The 23,580-nt window shown below is 46.3% G+C and overlaps 1 protein-coding gene and 2 long non-coding RNA genes across 3 annotated transcripts; 2 read left to right on the forward strand and 1 right to left on the reverse strand.

The window, feature by feature from the left end:
- The first annotated feature begins 301 nt into the window (after positions 1-301).
- Positions 302-8,442, forward strand: LOC139053482 (uncharacterized). The gene is made up of 3 exons (XR_011510517.1): positions 302-506; positions 7,138-7,549; positions 7,903-8,442. It is a non-coding gene; the product is annotated as an uncharacterized lncRNA (long non-coding RNA).
- Positions 5,350-7,212, reverse strand: LOC135906324 (uncharacterized). The gene is made up of 2 exons (XR_010565697.2): positions 7,078-7,212; positions 5,350-5,677 (listed from the first exon to the last, which is right to left on the reverse strand). It is a non-coding gene; the product is annotated as an uncharacterized lncRNA (long non-coding RNA).
- A 1,438-nt stretch (positions 8,443-9,880) lies between the features above and the next one.
- LOC139053481 (uncharacterized) lies at positions 9,881-23,420 on the forward strand. Its single transcript, XM_070530473.1, has 5 exons — positions 9,881-10,132; positions 15,581-15,771; positions 18,356-18,556; positions 19,720-19,823; positions 23,381-23,420. Exons 2-5 carry the CDS (start codon positions 15,607-15,609, stop codon positions 23,403-23,405), a joined length of 495 nt encoding a protein of 164 aa, XP_070386574.1. The 5' UTR covers positions 9,881-10,132; positions 15,581-15,606; the 3' UTR covers positions 23,406-23,420.
- The last annotated feature ends 160 nt before the right edge of the window (positions 23,421-23,580 follow it).

The following is a 23,580-nucleotide window of genomic DNA, read 5'->3' on the forward strand; positions in this document are numbered from 1 at the left end:
CAGATGCGTTGTAGTGGCCGGCCATCGTACAATCGTGAACACACGAGAAAGATCCACCCCAAAGCACGAGAATACAGGCACTTCGGAATGGGCAGAAGTTGCACCGATTTGGAAACGAAGTCGGCAGTAGAAGGAACAAGAAGTTGTCAATGAACTCCGCCTGTTACGTATTTAATCATTAACTGATGTATTTTATTTTTCAATCATATTATTATCCGATTCGAGGCCTATCCCCCATAGTGGGTTTGTCCCATTAGTTCAGGCTTCATCATCATCATCATCATCATCATCATCATCATCATGTCCTCCCAGCGCCTGCACAGACCAGTAACTTTACAGCCATGCTCTTCGCTCTGGCGATTGCCGGCGCTGCATTCTTGCTCCTGCTCAAGCTTGTCTCCCGCATTGTCGTGAACCTCACCAGCCTGCTGCTTGGTCATTGCACCTAGTACCTCGCCGAAGGGAGAGCTAACGATGCGGGTACAGTCGTGGAAGCCATACATCAGGTAAAGCGAATTAAGTATGCGCAAGAACAAAAAAGAAAACATTAGGTTTCAGGCAATATAGAGTCGTCTGTTACCCACCACGTGCACTACGCCGCCCTACTATTTGGCCCCATGTTTGTTTGCTGCGCACAACACAACTCTACCAATTTGTGTCGCAACAGTTATATGTGAATTGTAAAAAGATAATCAAGAGCAGCAGATGCATGTTTTTCTCATGCCAGTAACAAAAACTTCTTTTTTTCATTCCATACAACGGGTTACTTCCTAGTCCAAACAACATTCTATACCTAGTCAATTTTCTGCGTAGCTCTCCTAGTGCTAATGTGCCGATAAATATCCAACAAAATGTACTTAAAATGTCTGTAGTCTTTCTTCATATGTGGTTTTGTTTCACAATACAACATGTAAGACCACTAGAGCTTCATTCAGATCTGTAACATTGTGAACAAGGTATCATTAAGAAATTCCTCTCGAGCATACTGCAGATGTTTCTTAAAATTTGCAATGCACTTCGTTTGTTCTATCATCATCTAGGCATAAATGGCACAAATGAAAGTCTATAACAACAAATAGCGTGAAGTTTTTTTGTTGTTCCTGTTGAAGATCACTTACTGCAGGAGACGCATATGTCAATCGGCGGTTGATCGTCAGTACAAGTTGGCCAATGACAGAGTGATGCCCAAAGATATTATAGAATGCGTAGCTTCGGGAGATGAAGAAACATTTTATAAAAGCAACGCAAGTAGGTTGCACTCAGTGCATCAGGGCAACCTGCTCAGTACAACTCACTTTCGAATGGTCTTCAAGACGTTCCTCTAATACGCTGAATGTACGTACCGCACTTTTTTCAACACAGCCTATAGGCTCACTCTTGTGCGACTTGCTTGAAGCATATGACAGTGCTAGAGCTATGTTACGAGTTTCATCATTGGCTGGAGGTCACCCTTCATGAGAATTTCGGTGTCGACACGATAAAGAGGCGAGAGCATTTCAACTTTTGTAGAACACTCGTTTCTGGCACAGCGTGCTTTCTTTGCGTATTAAGATTATATGTGAGTTTGCCGCAAGGAGACGCCCTCCCCCTTCCCACATTTACTATGTCAATGGAACCACTGAAGTCCAGAGCGCTGAGCAACATTAGTACCTGCACAAATTTACTGAATTAAGCTCGAGAAGATTCTAGCATCCCAAGATCCATGAATGCTAGCCACGTAGTAAATAATCTTTGAAAAGGAGGGTGCAAGTGTGGAAGCAATGACTGCCTGATGAAAACATACCTTGCACGATCCTTATGCAAATATTGATATATGCGGAAACATTTTCTAAAGATAGGCTTATCCGGAGACCGTCCTAATAGTTATCGAAGTTGCAAAAAGAATAAAATATCAGTAAGACATTTCTTTCTTAATCTTCCAGCTTCTGGGGCTTTACTTTTGCAGCGGGTTTTCTCTCATGCCGTTCTTTTTTGAGATTCAGGTTGATGTAGATTATGTGCAGCATAATCCACGCGCAGCAGAATTACTTCAGCAGATCTGTGCGACACCTATTAGAGCGAAATACATTGTATTTCTTGTAGTAGACTGCCGTTTAGCTTACATTTCAGTACAGTGGTACACCGAACAACTGCGCGACCAGCACCATGTCCTTCCCTTCCTGTGCGATAATGGAGTGCCACCTGGCTCCGCAAGAGTTGGCAGAACTCTAGGCTCACATGATCAGTCAACTGCTATAGTGCTTCCCCCGTGCTAATCTTTCGAATGCTCTAATTTCGATGACTTGCAGCACCTTTGTGTGTCATTCCTCAGTCGGCCGATGGCGCCTGCGGTTTCTGTTGGGTATATTTTCTGCTTTCGGCCTGCCTGCGGTAGTTTAAAACCTCTAAAGAAAGATACATCAATACAACATCTTGTTGGGCTAGTTGGCAAATTTTCGGCGATGTTGCACGTAAGGTAAAGTAACACTACACACGGGACCATAGGACAAGCGCAGTGTACTGTTGATGCTTCAGTGTAAGGTTTCATTGTGAAACGAATGCCATTGGCGACGAAAGCGTGCCATATAACATCGCTTCACATTTATGAAAACGTGACATAAAGAGCCCGTTCATTATCAAATTTGTAGCGCAGTTGTCAAAAAAAAAACAGAACTATGTCCGTAATATAGTACTTTCAATCCACGCAGGTAAGTTCTATTTATATTTGGTTGTTGGATTTTTAGTGCAAATATGCCTCCAAGTTTTAATAAGCAAAGTTCCAAGTTTTAGTGCTGCTATATAATAATGCAACATGTTCAATATTGCTGGTTTCTCAATAATAGCTGGCCGAGAATACTAGGAATCAGATTGTTAGAGCTGGTTTTTACGATCGATGAAAGTTTTTGAATGATCTTGTTAAGCATCAGGTTATTGAGCGTTTTACCTACTTTCGCTTCATTTTTCTGAAAAATACCCGTAAGAGGAAAAATAATTTCCGATAGTTTAAAGCTGCTGGGCGAGTGAGCACTGTAATTTTCGCACCGGAAGAATTTCTGCTCTAAAGCGACAAACGAGACTTTTAGGGAGAAGACGGCAGGGCGCGGCACTGGCGATACTGGCTTCGCCGTATCGCACGTATCGCATGCTGTGGCTCCATGCGCTGCGCGACTTTTCACGAACGTGAATTCGCTCATTACCAGCGAAAACTCTTCGGCGCCTTAGCATAGAGCCCATAATCGGGTACATCGCGCACCGCAGACGAGCAAGCGATAAACTGATAAGCACGCAGTTCCTTGGCGCCCGCGGAGCGAATTTCGCTGCGTAACGTCACGTGGCTCCGGGCGCCGTAGCAGACGACGTGGAAAAGACAGCGCTCGCCGTGCTTATGACACTTGCGCTGTGCCCTATCACGTGGTTTCTGTGCGTAAATAATGAACTACAAAAGCACAGATTCGCAACCACTAATAGCTTTTCCTTACCTTCATCGATCAGGGGCCACTCTTCCAGTTTAACAGTCGGCACAGCCGACCACAACAGACAGGGTCGGCGTAGTCGCTTTCTGTGAACTGGTCCGAGCAGAGATCGCAGCCGTTCTACTACAGCTGCTCTATGTCAGCCCCGCCAGGACTCCACATTTAGCGTAATTTCGCCATATGACACATTTTAAAACTGGTCAAAATACGCGTAGTCTTGTTTAAAGAACACCCTAAAGGCGAAACCAAAGCTGAGAGTACGAAGAAGCGACGAAAAAATTCTGTACTTCTAGGCACAGGCTGAAAAGTGAAGCCCACCTCGGTCGTCGCGCAGGTAACTCGTACTTGTGTTTCAATAGGCAAGCGGTGACTGCTACGTCATTGATTTCTTTTGGCTTCTGCCGAATTCCTGAACATTCAAAGGGGGTAATATTACCCCTTTTGAATTGATATTACCCCCTTTGCTTTGTTGCGGCATATGCCACAACAAAGCACTCGTCACCTGAGTTTGTGCACCGAGCATTCAAATACATTCGGCAAATAAAACTTTCAAGTTTTCTACTCGTGGAAAAAAGGAAGAGCAACCGCTAACGTGCACCAAAGCGGAATTTCCATCTTCGCGTCGGTTATCATCAGTCGGCCCATGTGCAATTGTCTACAAGTAGCCTTCACTTTCATACAACAGCGCATAAAAAATGGGCTGCGCCAAGCCAAAAAAGATAATCACTTGAAAACAACCACGGAAGGTTTTTTTGTTTCGTCATATAGCTGTTTTGATAAGGATAGCGCTTTTGCCTTCATAACGACTGCAGAAAAAGTGCGCTTACCTCTCGACCGCTGGAAAACGGAAAAGTTTCAACCTGCTGTTCCTCCCAGAGACGCCGCATCACACAGCGGCGCAGCACGCTTTTGTGCCAATTCCTCAGCTTTTCCGACATTGCCGGAACGTTCAGGGGCACAGCAATCAAGTTGTTATGTGCGGAGCACATGAAAAAAAGAAAAAAAACGTGCACGTGCAAACACAGCGGCAGGAGCAGAAGCATAGACTGGCAGCCGAAGCCATAGCCGAAGCCGAAGCGATAACAGCGAGAGCGCCGCCCATTGGCGCAACTAATAACCGAGTAAACGAATACATGTGACGCTGAAAAAGAAAATAGCTAAAAGCACATTTTATTTCTACATATAATTATGCACTTTAGTTTATTGCTATGTAGGTTGAAAAGACAGAGCGACATATGCAAGAGTTCATGAATCTTCTTTGGCTATCAGTGTCATGGCGACGCTTATTATTTTTTTTGTGCCTATACCGAAACTAGCCCCCCACTGTCCACCCACTGGAAACGTCACACTGCTGTAAAGGCGGCCAGGCATGCTGTGGCTCTCGACGGTGTGCTTTGAGTTCACAGGTACACGAGCATTCACGCTGCCGCGTTCCTCACTGGCACACTGTCAAGACACACTGTCGTGTGTCCTGGAAGCCATATGCGGCCTTATCCTTACGGAGATAAAGGGACAAGTGAGCATAAGTTTCTTATCAGGGGACAAGTCCCCCGTTAGGGGACAAGTGACGCCCCCCCCCCCCCCTATAACCTACGGCGTCGTCGCCTGGTTCCCGCCCTTCTTCCTCTTTCGGTCATAGGAAGCTTATCGAGGCTCCAAATAATAGACACGACTTCCATTCGAGTTATTGGACCAATACGTTTCCTGTTGTTTTTCTTATTTTTCTCATCGCATAGCCTCTGCCCCAACCCTCTGTATTAAACGACGTTAGGATGGATAGTTGGGCGTGTTGGTTAAGCATGATTTCTGAAGTGAAGGCGCTAAAATGACGGAGGACAAAGAACTTCACTTCACTTCACTTCAGAACTCTGTATTAAACGTTTAGGAAATTGTGGGAGAGCATGACATCGCCTGTTACGTTTATTTGTTCACAACCACACCTTGGTATAGAGAATCGCTCGTGGTTTCAGCGTAGAGGTACCGCAAATATGAAGCCTAAGTATCTACCTTCATGGTGTGTCAGTGCATGTTTGTCCTTCAACAAAAGATTACATCGCCGTAGGAAAAATTTCAACTCAAGACAGCCCGCCTCCAACTTAGACATTAGGCTTTAATCTGAACCACCCCAAAGAACAGACAGAGGCATAGCATGGAATGCAGCGCCTCAATGCAAGTAATCTATGGTCATCTTTTGCGCCACGCACCACCCTTGCCGAGGTCGAAACCTGCGGGAAGCAAAAAATAAGAAATATAAAAAATCACCCTGTTCAGGAGAGCACGTTGTTGGGCGAGTCGGTCGTACATACTTAAAGAAGGGAATTGCGCTAAAAAAGACACGGACGAGTAAGGACATGGACGGGCGCAAACTCGCGACTGATTTTATTCAGAAGGAACACAAATATATATACCTAGATACTTATTGCCTAATCATTTCCTAATCCAGCCCGTCCATGTCCTTACTCGTCCGTGTCTTTTTTAGCGCAATTCCCTTCTTTAAGGGGCAAATATACCTTATTCGATTGAATTTGAAGGTAACCTTGAATTGTCATATATTCAATAAGATTATTGAAAAGTTGCGACTACTTGACGTCGCTTAAGTGACGCTTCGCAACTATTCAGTTAGCTGAAATTCAAACATGCATATGACATAAAAGTCTGCATTGTATGACCATATATAACCACTGAAGAATAAAACACATTGCGTCTTGTACGAGTCAAAACGATTGCATCATTCAATCTTGCTAGCCAGGTGTCGCCCACGAGCTAATATAGAAGTATACTTGCTGCAACTAGAACAAAATTAAAACGTCATTGCGTTCGCGAATTGATAGGTTATCATCTGGTGAATACAAGAACCGCCGACAAGGCAGCGTCCATAGTATACTCGGTCAGCTTCCTTTCTTTTCCTGCTCTTGCAGTAAGTGGACACTCAAACTCATAAACACCCGAATGCAGACACTAGGACTGCCTGCCGGCGAACATCAAGGCTTCATCATGCATTCACTAATACTACTTTACCCAGGGTAGGACGTTTTCCGCCATCAAGTCAGCATTGATGGGCATTGAGGGACACTACGGTCCCTCTGATTGGCTCAAAATGTCGCTATTATATAATTTGACACTATGGCGGAATTCGTTGACGTTCAGGCCCCCAACCAGACCCATTTGCGTCCGTATTCACGGAATCGCCTCGACAAGACAAGACCGATTGCTGCTCTCCCCATTTTCGACTGACGTAGTCAGTGCGCTTCTGTCACGTACGCACAAACTCCTACACTAACATTTCGTAACCTTCAACTCACTGCAGGTACTCCAAAACGCTGGCATTTTAACGGTTGGTTCCCAAGCAGCTCCCTGTTCCAGAAATAGCCAAAGCGCGTCGTTGAAGCGCAGTGTCTATTTCATTCCAAGGGCAGCACAGCCTCAGAGTCGGTAAAGTCGAGTAGGAGGTTCGTGTTGAAGCGTGTTTGTCAAATCGGGAGCCACAGATGCCAAGCCCCCTTTGATCTACCCAATCAAGGTTGTGAGCCGTCTTAATAAACGACTTTGACATACTTACTCCAGAATTTCGTCTTTCAACAAACCGACCTTCCCAACATTTCAGCATTCCGTAATCCGCTCTTACCAACGGCTTTCTGGACGCCAGGTTGTTGAGTTCACACGGATCATGTTCTGTGTCGAACAGGTCTCGACCCTCGCCCTGCAGTTCGACGCAAGGCAGAAAGGATCCTGCCGCAGGCACCACACCGCAGCCTCCTCGTGATAGCCGGGTGGCACTACTGAACCACCTCCGCGGTCGAGCACCTTCCTCGGAGTCTTCCAGGCTCGCGACGACTGCACCGCTGCCTCCTCGTTTCCAAATTCGGGCGTGCCGCCTGGTGCGGGGACGTGTTGTTGGAGTGTGGCGTCCCCGAAGGGACCCCGCACTTGTGACATCCGATTTGTGATACAAGTTCGTGGTTACCATTTCGGTAGAACGACAGTCCACAAGCGGAGTAAATGTTTACAGGAATTTGTTGCGAGGCCTCATCATGGCACTTTCGGATTTCGCCTTGGACAGGGCTGGTTCTGTTCGAGGCCATCGATGGCGCCTATAGGTGACTGACGTGGCCTCATGTTCAAGATGAATCGTTATTGCGCAGACGTTAAGGTTCTCAAACACTTCTAGCGTCCACGTTTATTTCAGGCCTAACAGCTTGTTCAGTATTTTCCATATCACACTTTCATATGTACGTTCACCTTAACTTGTTAATAATTCACGTGTCACGGTGATCAAAGCGTTCATGCTCCTTTAACTTAAGTCCTTCGTTACCCGAAACAGCATGTTAGCTTCCTGTTAATTACCAGACCGTTTACTGCGGTGCCCCCGCTTCTCTAGGGAGCAATTAAATCCAGATAGAGATTAAAAACAACGTTATCTAGTGTAATTTGATTCGGCGTATCTCTTTAGCGGTGCCCTCAGGAGTCGACACTCGCCGGCAGCCGAGAACAGAGTGGGCAGCCAGACTACCAAGTGCACAGGTCGGGACATGACCACGCGGGAACCGGGCCCGAGCAGCGGGCTCCACACCAGCGCCGGCACACGGATTCCGCCTTCCCACAGCGTGCCCTTGACGCCTCGCAGCGGGCAGTTGGAGCCAGTGTTCGAGAACGTTCCCCACAGCATGCCACCGTTGTCGCTAATGAACACGATGAAGCTGTTGCCGAGCATGCAACGTCTGTGCAGGGCCTCGACGATGCGGCCGACAGACTCGTCCAATGCGTCCACCGCGCCTGGTGAGAGCCAGCCGTAACATGCTAGGTTTAGCTTGACGTACTCGTAATGTGACCAAAGGAGGTTATTGCAGCCGCTAGGGTAAGCATCAAACGTACACTGAAACGGATTTGTCGTCTACAACAACTGTAAAGGACACCAAGAAAAGACAGCCGTATTGTTCGAATAAAGGTCGACGTTGTTTCTTTGTTTTCGAAAATGTTCCCTGTGACGGTGAATAAAAACCTGCTCAGCATGAGCGCACACTGAAGTCGGCTATGCGCCTCGAAAGGCTAACATCTGCAAAAAAGGTGCGGGCTCGAGCTGGTTCACGGTGGGGAGCTGCCACCAAACCCGTTTGTCGAGTAAAAGCCCGGGTTTACCGAGGGAGAGGGGACGAGGAGGCGAGCGCGCAAGCACTCTGTGGTTCCCACGGGAAGATATTAGGCTTTAAGTAGAAGAGGTAACCACATAAAACAAGACAGGAGAAATATTCTGTGGTACGCATAAAGATCCAATTAACGATTTTTCATAACGCGCTAGGCTAATGTGTAGCCAAATCGACTCACGCACACTTTGCGCTGAGCACGTCTCAGTGAACTGTCAAAAGCTATCAGTATGCTGTCAATTGTTTTCTTAAGCCCACTGACGTCTCGGTCACTATGGAGTATGTTGCGGTACGGTGGGAAAAATTGTGAAGAGGTAATTTCAATGCACATCCATGTCTCAGAAATAACACTAATAGGAAAAGAAGGCGAAACAATCTTAGAGAAAAAGTGACGCGCTTAATTGTGTGCAAAGATGAAGAAGGTTGGAACTTAGGACGTTATCACGGAACAACGAAGCGTGATGCAGATCCGGCCCATACTCGAACAATCCAATGCACTCAATCAATGAATCAATCAATAAGTTAACATGCCCTGGAACAGCAATGAGTTCTGAGTACTGGTGCACAGAGAAAGAAAAATAGATAGAAATGTACAACTATAACCAAAAAGTATTACAACAATTACACGAAAACAAAAAAGATGTCTCGAGTTTGCTCGGTGGCGTGGTTAGCAACCGCCACCCGGTATTGCCACTTGCGATTCTTCAACATTAGGTTGCTTGAAAGTTAAATCAGTGCGAATGGTTAATACGTCCTTAAACAATGGCTCATACGCCCGTAAACGCGGCCTCCCCGTTACGACCGCAGAAGAGAATTGAAATTCTACGCTAGAATGACGAGGGGCAGCGCAGCCAGCTGCAGAAGGCGACAACGAACGCGGGAGCAGTGGCACGAGCGCGTTTGTGCGGTATAGCGCTGAGGAAGAAGACGACGACGCTCGAGCTATTGCTGATGATGATAGCTTTAGCGAACTCTGACACCGACGACACACGATCCGCATAAACACAGCTTCGCTCTAAAAAAAGAAGAGACAGAAGGGACCCAAGAGGCAGGCGTCATCGCCGATTGGTGACGTCCACCTCTTCCAGTGGCAGCGTGCGCAAGCGTCCGAGTGGCGACCGCCGAGCTCATCTTGGTCCAACGCCATTCGTCGAAGACGACAGCTGCGTTGCGTTGGTCGGCCACTGCATAATCGTGAAGCATGCGACAAAGACCCGCCATAGAGAAATGGACCCGCCCCGGACCACGATAGCACGCGCACTTGGTAGAGGGCAGAAATTGCGCGGATTTGGAACAGAAGGCGGCAGCACAAGGAAGAAGAAGTAGAAGAAGAAGTGTTCGGTGGCCTCTCGTGGAGCTCGTGGAGCTCGTGGAGTCGCTCGCTCGTGGAGTCTCGTGAGCTTCGACGTGGCGAACGGACTGTCCTGTTCTCTGCGGGGATTCTCTGGCCTCGGATTCTCTGGTTCTCTGGCCTCGGTCCTGTCCCGGAGCGTTCCTGGAGCGGTGGCCCTGTCCTATTCTCTGCGGGGAACTGGTCAAGTATCGGGCGGTTTATTTTCTTTAGTTTTGTTTTGAACTTTCCTCTCATTGAGAGTTCCTAATGTCTATTTCTTCTCCCGGCCAGAGATCTTTCCTCTGGACGGCTTCGCTTCCCACTAATTACGTGCCTATAGGGGCTTTCTTGCGCAGTGGCATTAACAGCGTTCCAGTGGCCCTAGTGCCGACCAATGGGGGATTCATCCGCGTGAAGAATCCCAAGGTGATTCGAGAAGAGCTGCGGAAAGCAACCCCGCATTTACAAAGCATAACCGAGGTCCGCCAATTTGGCAGAGGGGGCATTCTTTGCTGTTCGCCTGACCAGACCTGCGTGTCCGACCTTCTGAAGTGCGAAATGTTCGCGAACCACCCGGTGAGGCCTTTTATTCCTGCTCATCTAGCTTGCGTTAAGGGTCTAGTACGTGGAGTCGACGCGAGCCTGTCTGCTTCAGAGGTCCTGCAGATGTTCTCCCCGGCAGGTGCCGTCTCCGTCTACCGATGTTCACGCGTTTGTGAGAATCAAAGAACCCCCACAGCGTCGGTTATTGTCACCTTTGCAGGCACAAATAGGCCGTCAGAGATCAAGGCGTGGCCATTAATATACAGGGTGGAAGCAATTTCTCCCCGCCCATTGCAATGCGTTCAATGCTGGCGATACGGCAACAGTTTTAAGGGATGTCGATCAGAGCTTCGGTGCCGCATTTGCGGAGAAAGCCACGATGGAAAAACGTGTTCCTCTCAGAGCGAACGATGCTGTTTGTGTGAAGGTTCCCACCCTGCGGACTGTGCGCAATGCCCTGCGAGAGACCAAGAGCTCGAAATTCTACAAATTATAGAACGGGAACGGTGTTCGCGTCGTGAAGCTCGTGCACTCTCATTAGAGAAATCATGTGGCTATGCTGCAGCTGCTGCTCGTCACTCAAAAGCCATGGATGCATCTCTTGGTGATGTTGTAGCTGCTGCCGTTGAGAAAGCTATGGCAAAAGCCCTTGACACTTTATTTGCAAACCTTTCAGAGACCGTTGGACAAGTTCTCACCTCTCAGTTGTCGCAACTTTTACATGTTACTGCTCGTCCAAGTGTTGCCTCTGAAGTCACAGTCTCCGATGAGTACATAGAGAAACACGTATCGGCAGAGATCTCGCCTCGCAGTACTGATGCCTCCGAAGCTCCCGCAACTCATGTAGACCATGAGGGTTTTCAGAGTCACGAATCCGGTTCAGATTCCATGGAGAACATGGATTTGGATGCTAGAACTTATAAACGTCGTGCTTCCCCATACTTCCCGAGAGCTACTACCCTCCACAAGCTAAAATCTAAAAAGAGTGAAAATAAGAGCTTATCAAAGGATGATTTCCTAAAGGATAACATTCTACAGACGGCAGTTAACACTGCCGGAATATCGTCAACATAGGAAGCTTGAAAGTGCTGCAGTGGAACTGTCGTTCCATTTTTGCTGCAGCCGCTGATCTCCTATATCTCTGAAGATCTTTCTCCTGATTTGATTATTCTGCAAGAAACTTAGTTATCCACAGAAAAGAATTATCATTTAAAGAATTATCGCAGTTTTCGTCTAGATCGTCCTTCTTGTAGAGGGGGATTAGCATTTTTCATCTCAACAAAGATTTGTCATAGAGCTAAAATTAGTCACCAGTCATTCTCCACTGAAAGTGAGATTCTAGCATTGGATGTAACGCTTCCTGGATTTCTGAAGTGAAGGCGCTAAAATGACGGAGGACAAAGAAGAAACACACACACACAGTGTGTGTGTGTGTTTCTTCTTTGTCCTCCGTCATTTTAGCGCCTTCACTTCAGAAATCATGCTCAACCAACACGCCCAACTGTCCATCCTAGCTTCCTGGATGTGCCCCATTTTCGATAATCAATGCTTATTTCCCTACAGGAGTCCGCAATACAGGCTCTCTTGATGCCGCGGTTGCAGCATGCAGAAAGGATATAATCATAGCTGGTGATTTTAATTCTCACCACGTATCATGGGGTTATCGGTCCGACTCTTGTGGTAAACGATTGTTAGACTGGGTTTCGTCAAATAACCTTAATTGTGTAAATTCGAGAACCCCAACATATGTATCCGGCACATCACGTTCGGTGTTAGACCTAACTTTTTCCAGTTCGGGCTGTGTAATCTCCTCCTGGTCTGCTATTACCTCGGCCACAAATAGCGACCATCTTCCAATAACTTTTGAAATAACGCGCCCAATTAATTTGGTTGAAAAACATGTCCGCACCTATCTTAACTATAATAAATTTCAAGTTTCGCTGCGATCAGCTTTAGAAAAAGAGGTTGGCTTAAATGATGAAGTTAAGGCAGTTAATTTGTCTCAAGTGCTAAGTGACAGCTATAAAAAATGCAAGTTAAGTATGCAGTCAACTAAAGGTGGTACTTATTCTCCATGGTGGAATCCGGACTGTGCACGCGAATATAGAAGAAGAAAGGCAGCCTGGAGAAAGTTACTGTATAATCAATGTCCACGTAATTGAATGACTATAAGTTTGCTGCAGCTACATTCAGGCAAACAGTTGACAAAGCGAAAGAAAATTATGACACCAAACATTAGTTACCTATCGCAGTCTAGTAATAAAAAAGCCCTATTTCGATTTCTACGGTCTAAAAAGATTGTTTCAGCCCCAGTTAATGTTGAGTCAGTTAGCTTAACTTCCACTGAATTAGTACAGTCACTGGAGGATATTGCAAAAGGCTTAGAGCGTCGATTCACATCGCTTCGCCCCTATCATATACCGGCACCTGAACCAGCTAATGAGTACGTAACGGTCACATTAGAAGAATTAATGAGAGAGGTAAAGATGCTGCCAGCTTCAGCACCAGGCCCTGATGGCATAACTACAGCAATGATAAAAGTATTATTCGAATTGTCTCCCCAGGATTTGCTTAATTTTATAAATTACTCGATTAAGAATGCATGGATTCATCCAGATTGGAAGGTTGCCAAAATAATTCCACTACTCAAAAAGCCAGGCGATGGATATTCAATAGACAACATTAGACCTATTTCCCTAACCTCAAATCTTGTAAAGTTAATCGAGAGAGTTATTTATGGTCACGTTGATAGATGGATAGGCGAGAACCAAATATTAAATGATTCTCAAATAGGATTCAGGCCCGGCTGCTCTATTTGGTGTGCTCATGTTGACTTGGAGAGTAGAATCCAACTCGCTCGCCGCAATAACCAGTATGCGGCCCTAGTGACATTAGACATTGCGAAGGCGTATGACAGTGTCGACCACGGTACTTTAATCAACAGACTCAATAGTGTGAATCTTCCACAGTATATAATTGCATGGATTCAAAATTTCCTAAGTGGACGAACGTTTTATTGTTATCAAAACGGTGTTTCTTCTAAAAGTTACAAACAGACAAGGGGCGTCCCTCAGGGTGCAGTACTTTCCCCAGTACTATTCAATATTCTACTAAATCACATCCCTACACATCATGACGTACAGGTATACGTATACGCTGATGATATCGCATTTTTCACGGTATCGAATGATATACATAGCCTATATAAAACTTTGCAGTCGTATCTGAATCAGATTGAAACTTGGCTAAAAGGAATACAAATGTCGCTAAATGTCAACAAAAGTGCGATCATTGTCTTTACCTTGACTTTTCCTATCCGAATAACACTGTCATATGGCCAGGAGATTATTCCGCAGGTACATTCTTTAAAATATCTGGGAATGATTTACACCGAAAAGCTAAATTGGCAGACACACATAGAATACATCGCATCTAAGGGAGCACGCGCCGTTGGTTTATTACGAAGAGTCTGCAGCAGTCGTTTTGGAATGCGCAGGGAGACCTTGCTGATGATTTATTGTATGTATGTCCGCCCCATTCTAGAGTTTGGATGCGTGATATTTTCAGGAGGTCCTACGTATAAGTTACGTCCTCTGGTTCTTTTAGAACGCGAATCACTGCGTCTGTGTCTCGGCCTTCCAAAATTTCTAGCAAATAATATTTTATATCATGAAACTCACCTGCCTTCTCTTCAAACTCGATTTCGTATACTGACAGTCCAAACATTTCTAAACATCTATGCTTCTCCCCAGAGACGCTCCTACTATATTTTTACTCGAGAACCAACTGCATTCTTTGAGAATCAATGGCCCAGACTGCATTGTCCCCAGGTTGTTTTTGTGCAGAAACTGTTACAGCCATTACAAATATCAATCCGTGATGTGGCTTTTCAAAATTTACCTACTTCGACAGTAAGTGTTGAATTTGGCGATATATTTCCCAATAACGCTAAGCTCCTACCTATTCGATACCTAAAAGGTTTATTACATGACCACCTTGAGAACCTCCAAATAAATGCAGTAATAACCACAGATGCTTCTGTCAGTGAGGAGAAGGCCGGAGTGGGCATTTTTTCGACATCATTAAATTGGTCTTTCTCTCTTCGACTACCCGACTTTACGCCAATATTTCAAGCAGAGTTATTCGCAATCATCCTCGCTCTACGCAAACTTCCCACATCTATTTCTTCAGCCGTAATCTTAACCGAATCCTTGTCTGTTTTCTCCGCTTTATCTGTGCCCAGTTCAAGTATCATTCTCCGAGAATTTCATTCACTGGTTCCCCAACATTTACGCCTCATCCACCTGGTATGGGTGCCAGGGCACGTGGGGCTCACTTTAAACGAGTCAGCAGACGCACTAGCAGGGGCATCTCTTAAAGGCCCGGTACTGAGGATCTTAAAACCTTCGGCATACGTCACTTCTGCAAGATTTTAAAAATTTTCCATTCAAGAAGGACATGCCAAATCATGTGTATTAGATAACGCCGATTTTCAGCACCTTAGATTTCCTTGGCACAGCGGGTGGTGTGCAACAAGAAAATTTGAAGTTTCATTTACGCGTCGGCGTTGCCAAATACCACGGCTTAATTTCTATTCTCATAGGTCTGGTTTGGCACCTTCTCCTAAATGTTTTTACTGCAATGAACCCGAAACTATGGATCATTTTTTTATTGAGTGTCGTAGATTCAACTTGCATAGAAAACGACTTCTAGAAGGTCCCTTCCGCCAACTTGGATTAGCCATCACTCTACCTATCATTCTGTCTCTGGGGGCGTCGGCACTAGGACACTGTAATAGGAACGTATGTGATGCCATATATAATTTTATAATAGAAACGAGGAGACTTCCATGCTAAATTTACTGTTTTATTTTCCAAAACAAGAAACCGAAAATATTCACTTCTAATTTTAAGAAACAATAGCATGAAAATTATTGTTAGCGATTAGAATTAATTTAATATCACATCTTCAGTAAAAGAAAATCCTATTTAGGTATTTATTCCTTTTCAACCCACTGCCGCCCGATTCATCGCCAATCCCCCGTAGTGGGTTGTGCTATATCTCCAGGCTCCAAATCCAAATCCAAATCAAAATCTGCCCTGTCCTCGCAGCGCCTGCACAGACTGTTTCGGCAGCCATGCTTTTCGCCCTCGTGGTGGCCGTCGCAGCGGTCTTGCTCCTGCTCAAGCCGGTCACCCACACTGTGGTGAAGAGCACCAGGCTGCTGCTTGGGTATTGCCGCCACTACCTGATCGAAAGCACAGCTGACGGTGCGGGAACGGCAATGGAAGTCAAAAGTCAGGTAAAGCGAATCAAGCATACGCAAGAACGAGAAGAAAGCTTTGGTTTTCAGACAAAATTGACTCGTCTATTGCCCACCACGTACGGTTTCTTTCTATGGTTCTTTTCATATTTTTAACTTTGACTTCTGTAAATATCTCCGCAGAATCTCTTTTGCTACGTCCGTCCTTCTGAATGCCCATAATGTCATTTCGTTCACCGCTCGCTCGAACTCGCCGTTAGTTTAGGTAGTTTAGGTACTTTAACGACCGCCCTACGAGAAGTCGAGGCGTTATGGTATAAACAGTCCTGTACGAACGGAGCCCACGTAAGCATATTCCCACTAAGAAAAGGGCATATTCGCAACCACGAAGTGAGTAGCGTGATCTCATTTTGCCCGTGTATACCCCTTTGCGAACTAATGATGTTCGGAGCCAGGTAATCGGCAGCATTCTACTCGAAAACGATAGTGGACCAACAATGGTACCAATGAGTAGGAAACAACGTGCACGTTTCCATTAACTAATAGCAACTGCGCGAGTGTAGACTTTAAATGGACACTGAAGAAAGATACTTAATCAATTTACACTGCAATGTATTCTTTCAAAACTAAATTTTCTTGATATATTGAGGTAATATCGATTAATTAATAAGCCTAGAGAATAAAAATCACCGTCCCATATTTTTTTTCTCGCAAGCAACTCAGCGCCTCTACGTCATTGTGATGTCAGATTTCATCGCATTTGAGCTTATCCACGTTAGGCTATTTTGCAACAGAACGTTGTGCATCTGTACACAGCGTTTCCCACAATATAATAGAAGGAACTCTGGCGCTGCATTCTTTGACCCACCATCGGAGTGATGGGAAGCACGTGGATTTACCTGATCTTCGTGCTTGTGAATTAGACGTTCTTGTGGCTTTGTATATTGCCATTTATGTGCATTCATTGTCGTAAATTTCAGAGCAATCTATACCCTTCGAAGTGCAGAAGACGCTGCGAACCTGCACAATCGCTGCGAACTGCAACTGTTGAGCTTGTCGAGGTGGCCAAATCGAAACGCGCCGAGCGTCTCAAGTGCCCGACATAAGTTCATGAGCGCGCTTCGCATCGCCTATCGATACATGGGTCCATAGCGTAATCGTTTCCATACCAGGCCTGTGTACACCTAGAGGTCCTGTATTCGAAACCTGCCGTCGGGCAATTTTAATAATGTTTATTTCATTATTCATTACGGAGTAAATTGCTGAAAATGACGAGTTTACAAAGTCACAGAGCCGTTTGAAGCCAGAATGACGAAGTTTAGGCAAATCCATGTATTGCGCGATAATTTCCATGCTGGCGCAACGGCTCCCATTTGCCGCTCCCATAGAGACTATCGCCAGTTTCTTCTAGTAATTATTGTATCAAACTCTATGCACCTATACCTATTACACAGTAACTGAGCTCCAGCAGACACCCTCTAAATCCTTGAAGCCATATGGCGTGCTTCCATACGGAAAATACAAGATGGCGTCGCCTCCCGCTTTAAGCTACTTTAATCATGAAATGCTTTCAGCTCCCGTTTTCGGTGACCTTGAAGCGACATTGAGCCAAAAGCAGGAGCCTTTAACCGAGCACTGAAACGAGAACATCCGGTCAAGTTGTGAGAGCAAAACGATATGAAAGGGACAAACCGTCAAGGCCGCCTTACATACACTAGTTACCCCCCCCCCCCCCCCACCCCAAAGAAGTTAAAAAAGCTATTCCTTCCGAGATCTTCCAAATGTATCTTCACAATATCCCTCAAGCTGTAACTTCCAGTACGCTGAAGTTTTGTCTGTCATTTCCAATAGCGACGTCCAAAAGGCGGATAGAGAGCCCTATGCGCCTGATTCTCGTCTGCTGGCGCTGAGAAAGAGTTGTATATGCCCTTTTCAACGTCATGGGTCTCGGGGTCCCCGACGCGTACGGCTCGTCCAGCCGCGTCCAAGCCGGTGGCGTCCGGCACACCGTGGATGGTTGTTTGACCGAGACGAGTCTTGCAATCAGGTTCTGTCTGCGACAGGAAACTATTGCGTCCATATGGACCAATGTACACTATGGCGTGGTACAGGGTGGTGGGGTGTGCCGTTGCCAACATGCACACCCGTTTTAATATTGTGGCTAGTATCTTCTCCAACCAATCTGCTTTGCCGGTAGCCATTTGATGCTTACATCCACTCTAGGTTACGGGAGAGCCAGTACTTTTTCCTTGTTACGTCATTCCTGTCTTAGCGAGCTTTCTTTTCGCGGTTTGAATAACTTCATTTTTATCGTATAAGCGTGATACACAAATGCAGCTCAAATTAGTGTTTCTCTTTCCGGTCCCTTTAAAGCACGACATACATGGCACAACGCAGCGTCCGATATGACGCGCGAACGCGTCCGAAAGGTGCCTGTTCCGATTGCTCAAACACGCTGAAAACTGTTGGATGCTGTTGGCTACTCGCGGGATATGGTTGTTGATAGCGAAGTTCACGTCGCACTTCATGTCGTGTGCGGAACTGTACCTTGTGTCTACTCTTTTGCAGCTTTACATAGGACAGTGTGGAACCACGACTGCAAAATAGTTTTTTTTTTCGACAGATACACATCCCCAGCAGTTCTTATCAAAGCGTGCTTGTGGCGGCCACCTTCCTGGGACTCTGCAATTTGGTGTGCGCCCTGATGCTGTGGCGACGGCTCTCCCACATTCGGGCGCACCGTGCGAGAGCTCTCGCTGTCCCAAGTCGGCTGTCAGCCGGCGAGCCGGCTGGCACGGACTTCCTGGAAGACAACGATCCGCTGGTAGGTCTTCAAGGCAACATTTGCAACATTTTCGAGCGCAGCGTTGAGCGTCGGCGTGCCTCGGCGGCGTAGCCGAGCGATGAGCGCAGCGAAAGATGAAAATACGGCGAGAGCGAAACCAGGGGAGCGAGGAAGAAAGCGGAGGAAGAAGGTAAAGCCGAACAAGACCTTCTAGACCTGTGGAAGGTGTTGACCGGAAGCACGAAGGGGACAGCGGAGGAAGCCACCTTGAGATGCCACTATAAGCCGCTCATGTCCGCCCGTCCTTATTTATCTAGGGACCTTACGCAGCCCCGGATGCGACGGCACCGGCTGTGCGGGGAAGAAAAACTACCGCCAGAAAGGTCGCATTCGCGCATAGCGTTTGCCGCAAGTGCTTCCCGGTGAAGGTTACGGTTGCATCAGCTTCAATTGCCGGGAAGCGGTAACTGTGTGGCCTGTCTATATATTGTACCGTGCGCCGGTCGGTTTGGTGATCGGTGCGATGTCCCATTATATCGCGACATGAAAACACATGTAGAGCTGAGCTGAAATTTCGCATTAGGGAGTACAAGAATCGTCGGCTTTTAATCCCCGACTAACGGCGACAAGCTGTATTTATTGAAGCACAGTAATACGCGCATGCAAGCGTAATGCGAAGACGAAGGTTCGCATTACGCGTGCGGCCAGTTGTTTGTCATGCACACTCTGCTCCCCTGCTTTTTTTCTATCACAAGAAAGTGATTCCGGATTCATCCACTTTTTCTGACTTTACCAGCCTATCTATCTATCTATCTATCTATCTATCTATCTATCTATCTATCTATCTATCTATCTATCTATCTATCTATCTATCTATCTATCTATCTATCTATCTATCTATCTATCTATCTATCTATCTATCTATCTATCTATCTATCTATCTATCTATCTATCTATCTATCTATCTATCTATCTATCTATCTATCTATCTATCTATCTATCTATCTATCTATCTATCTATCTATCTATCTATCTATCTATCTATCTATCTATCTATCTATCTATCTATCTATCTATCTATCGTTTTGGTTTGTTTGCTTGATTGATTGATTGATTGATTGATTGATTATTTTATTGCTTGCTTGCTGCTTTGTTTGTTTTGCTCATGCAACGTACCCCGCAAACGCTTTTTTTGCACACAGAGCTCTGAACACACCACGCCGGACCCAGGGCACCTGTCCGCAAACCTGCTCGCTGCGTGCGGTCAGCAGTCATTCGCGACATTTGACCAGCTCTTCAACAGCATGTACGTGGTCTCGGTAACATTTTTTTCGCATCTAGGTACAAATTGTAGCGGGAGTGGTATAAGAGCAAAACACTTATTTGTTCTACAGGCCATTGCTTCTAACCTAACTCTTCGTCATCCATGTTTTTTGCCTTCATTGACATGCCTTTATTTGAAGCCAAGTACTTTCTCCTGTAACAATATATTTTTGTACTGTGCTGCGACGATCAATATTTGCTTCGCGTAATGTTCAGGTTGTGGGTTTGGCTCCTACCTACGGCAATCTTTTTTTTTTCATCCACTCTGATTTCACTTTAATTTATCATTCCTACACTTCTTATGAAACTAAAAATAACAACTCAAGTGTCTGTCTTGGCTTCATAGGGTTATTATTTGCAGAGGAATAATGCAGACAGGTATCCCACTTAACACTGTCAGGAGATGATCCTCATGAAGAAATTAAATACACATATATTTCAATTCACTACGATTCAGTTTTTTTTCCATAAAACCTACTGAATGCATTTTTTGGGGAAAAAAGGGAATCAACCGATTGATGGGATCCAGATTCCTTTACTAGGCAATATATGACCAAGCAGAAAACAACAGAGGAAATGCGTTGCCAATAGCGGAACATAGAGCAGGAAAAGAAGAGAAAGAAAGGATAATGTCATAGTTTCGCCCGAAAGGCGAAGCATCGATTGTGATGGCAAGTTAGTAAACAGCTTTACGAAGCAAGGATAGTAGATTTATGGGTCGTATAAACTTGGAAACATTAGCCTACTAACGGGATTAACATGCATGGTGTCGGCGCGCACAAGCAAATATAAACACATCACACTTGATGAGCGCGGGCAGTCGCTGTCAAAACGCTGGGGCGAGCAAGCGCGGCAGCAGCAGCGAGCGAAGTCACCTTCGTGCGCTCTATCGCTGCAACAGAAGAGCGGCGGGAACACAGCGCGCACAAAGATTTGAGCCGTTTCCAGCTTGCTTTCAACTAACGGCGTTTTTCACTGGTCGATTCGGAGAAAGATTTCTTGCTCCGTGGCAACGAATCCGAATTTCACTCGGAGATCTGGAGCGGGTTTGTGCTTTCCGCTGGTCGTTTCAGATCAACTCGCCCGCATCGCTCTCATTTGCTCCGCCACAGAGGCGCGGATTCGGGCGGAAATAGGTCGCGTCACTTCCGTCTTCGAGCGAAATCGGTACGAGGTCGGTAGGCATGTGGCGCTGCGGTAGAGCTCGCGTTTAGCGATGAGAGCTTGGACGACAGCGGTTACGAGAGGTGCTGTACGAAGCCTCCTATGTACGCTGTCCATGCACAATCATTGCGGCCGCGACATGGAAATGGTGGACTCTGCGGCTGCCGCAGCCAAATTACGCACGGGGGACGGCGACTTTGGTTGCCGTGGAAATGTACACAGCAGAAGTCGGGCATGGTTTCTGGAACAGGTTTGCGAGACGTGATCGCTCGCGGAGCGTTCTTGCGCTCCGCTGGCCCATTCGGATTTGTGAAACCCGAACGCTCGCTCGAGGATTTCCTTGGCCGCTCCATATCCACCAGTGAAAAACGCCATAAGCACTTCTCGGAGTCGAAGGGACCCACCCCGCTTTCCTCCCGCGCTGCCTCCCCGCTTTGCTCCATTATGGCGCGTGACATTGAGCCGCAATGGTCAGTGTCCCTTGCGCCCGGCGGTCTCTGTACACGCCGCAGATGGCTTTCAAATCAGAGGCCCCGGCGGGCGCACGCGGGCGACCGCGCCGCCCCGAGTAGAACGCCTCCCCTCCTTCCCACCCCCACCTCCCTACCCATGGCGGACCTTGTCCTCGTCGCAGATGGCCTTCCAGATACAGCGGCCCGCGGCCCGGAGCGGACACGCGAGGGCGCTGGGGTCGCCCGGAGGGTGCACTCCCTGCCCTCCCACGGGAGCCTTGCGCGTGACGGAGTCGGGGCGCTATCTCTCTTCGCTGCGCGTGATTGAGTCGCGATCGCCGGATCACCCTCGCTATCAGTTCGCTCGCAAATACAGCACATGGCGCAGGGCGACGACGTTTTGGTGCATGGACTTTGTACGGAACCTCACGGCGACGGCGACGGCAGAAATGCGCTTGCAGTGTCCATGGAATTCCTGTTGCAATAAAACCGAACGATACAGTATTCATTTTATTACTAACAAAAGTGGGAATGTGCAACTACGTTTTGTTTTCACGTACACTTACGCGACAGTGCAATGGCATACAGCGCAGCAATTTACGCTACCCTGACGTAATTTTGTAGCAACATAACGATACAAGAGCAAACAGGATATACCACGAAACATATTAAAAATTAAAAACTAAAACAGAAATCATTGCCCCATGCTCAAGAAATAACATCTTGGCTCATTTCAACTAATGTTATTTAGAGACTGATATTTGTTCAATATATTATGCAGATATAGCGTTGCAACAAATGCAGTTTTATAATTATTGCGAAATCTGGAAACTAACTAAAGAGCTAAACTATTCGCGTACACGTGATAAGGTCTAGACAGCAAAATGCGACACTCATAGGGTGTTGTGAAACGTGTGAAGTTAAAGAAATTATAGCGCTTGACGAATACGAAATTTAGGTATACACATGTTCAACACTTACAATCTTAAAGTTCACAAACACGTGGAATTCAACGACACTTATAGAATTGACGCGATTGTACACTGCTTCCACAATATTTATACACAATATTTATCTATATTGTACACTGCTTGCACAATGTTTGTAACAGAAGGTTCCAGTTAATCATGTTTTTTGACCCATCATTAGCGAAAGCGGGCGACCGATGACAAACTCCTGCGAACGGACGTTCACTGAACACTTTATTTGCGGATTGTCGCAAAAATTGTTATTCGGATAGTAATTATATGTACATTCCAGGCGCATTTTTGCCGCCGCCGAGATGTTCTTTATAAAGTCCAAGGGCGTTAACATCGTTATCACGCGCCGTACGGTGCTTGTTCCACTGAAAGCTTGCGAGGGAGAGTCTGCTATGGGGGCTCAATCTCGTGCGCGCAAGAGAGGAAAGCGGAGAGGGAGAGCACCGTCTTGCCTCGCGTACAAGGAACCGGGGGGAAGAGGAGGGGAGGGGAGCGGTCACTACACCGACGGCCACGCGGACCCTAACTTGAAAGTGATCTGGGATGAGTACATGCCTAGGGTCGCCGAGGGCTCATAATTTTGTGTGTGCTGTGTTCTCGCCGCTTAGTTCGCGTTGAAACCGTGGGCAGAACGAAGGTCAATTCGCTCGCTGCTGTGGCCGTTCGTCCTCACGCTAGCATCTTGACAGCGAGCGTCCGTCGTGCTGATCGAGTGATATATGGTCATGTTTCCCTGTACGGGTACGACAGCATGCTTGTTACTTTAATTAATGGCCGAGGATACTATCAATATTTCGTACAGCTGTCTGCTAATTTGCTATCACAATCGATATTTCGTCATTCGGGCAAAGCCTACTTTTTTTCTTCATCATTGTTCCAGTGCTTCTATTTATCGATGCATTCCTCTTCCTTTCTCTGACAGCTGTTAGTTTCCTCGTTTGCAGGCTACCAGCTAGTTCATTTGGTTAGCTTACTTGGAAGACCAACTTTCGGAATGTCGGAAGGGGGTAAGGAGAATTTTCCTTTAATGGTAAAGCCTCCTCTCTGAAAATAATAAGAAAAAACGCTTCGATGTTGGAATTGACGACACAGTGAGGAATGGTGAACTGAAATGGTTTTTCCTCCATTGTGTCTTACACATTGG

This window comes from Dermacentor albipictus, unplaced genomic scaffold, assembly GCF_038994185.2.
Source record: "Dermacentor albipictus isolate Rhodes 1998 colony unplaced genomic scaffold, USDA_Dalb.pri_finalv2 scaffold_142, whole genome shotgun sequence".
Taxonomy (NCBI): Eukaryota; Metazoa; Arthropoda; class Arachnida; order Ixodida; family Ixodidae; genus Dermacentor; species Dermacentor albipictus.

What these genes read in the sequence shown, in the direction of transcription:
- LOC139053481 (XM_070530473.1), top strand. Translation starts at nt 15,607, where the DNA reads ATGCTTTTCGCCCTCGTGGTGGCCGTCGCAGCGGTCTTGCTCCTGCTC. An exon ending in CAATGGAAGTCAAAAGTCAG is followed by an intron (nt 15,772 to 18,355) that starts GTAAAGCGAATC and finishes TTTTTTCGACAG; the next exon opens with ATACACATCCCCAGCAGTTC. An exon ending in TGGAAGACAACGATCCGCTG is followed by an intron (nt 18,557 to 19,719) that starts GTAGGTCTTCAA and finishes TTTTGCACACAG; the next exon opens with AGCTCTGAACACACCACGCC.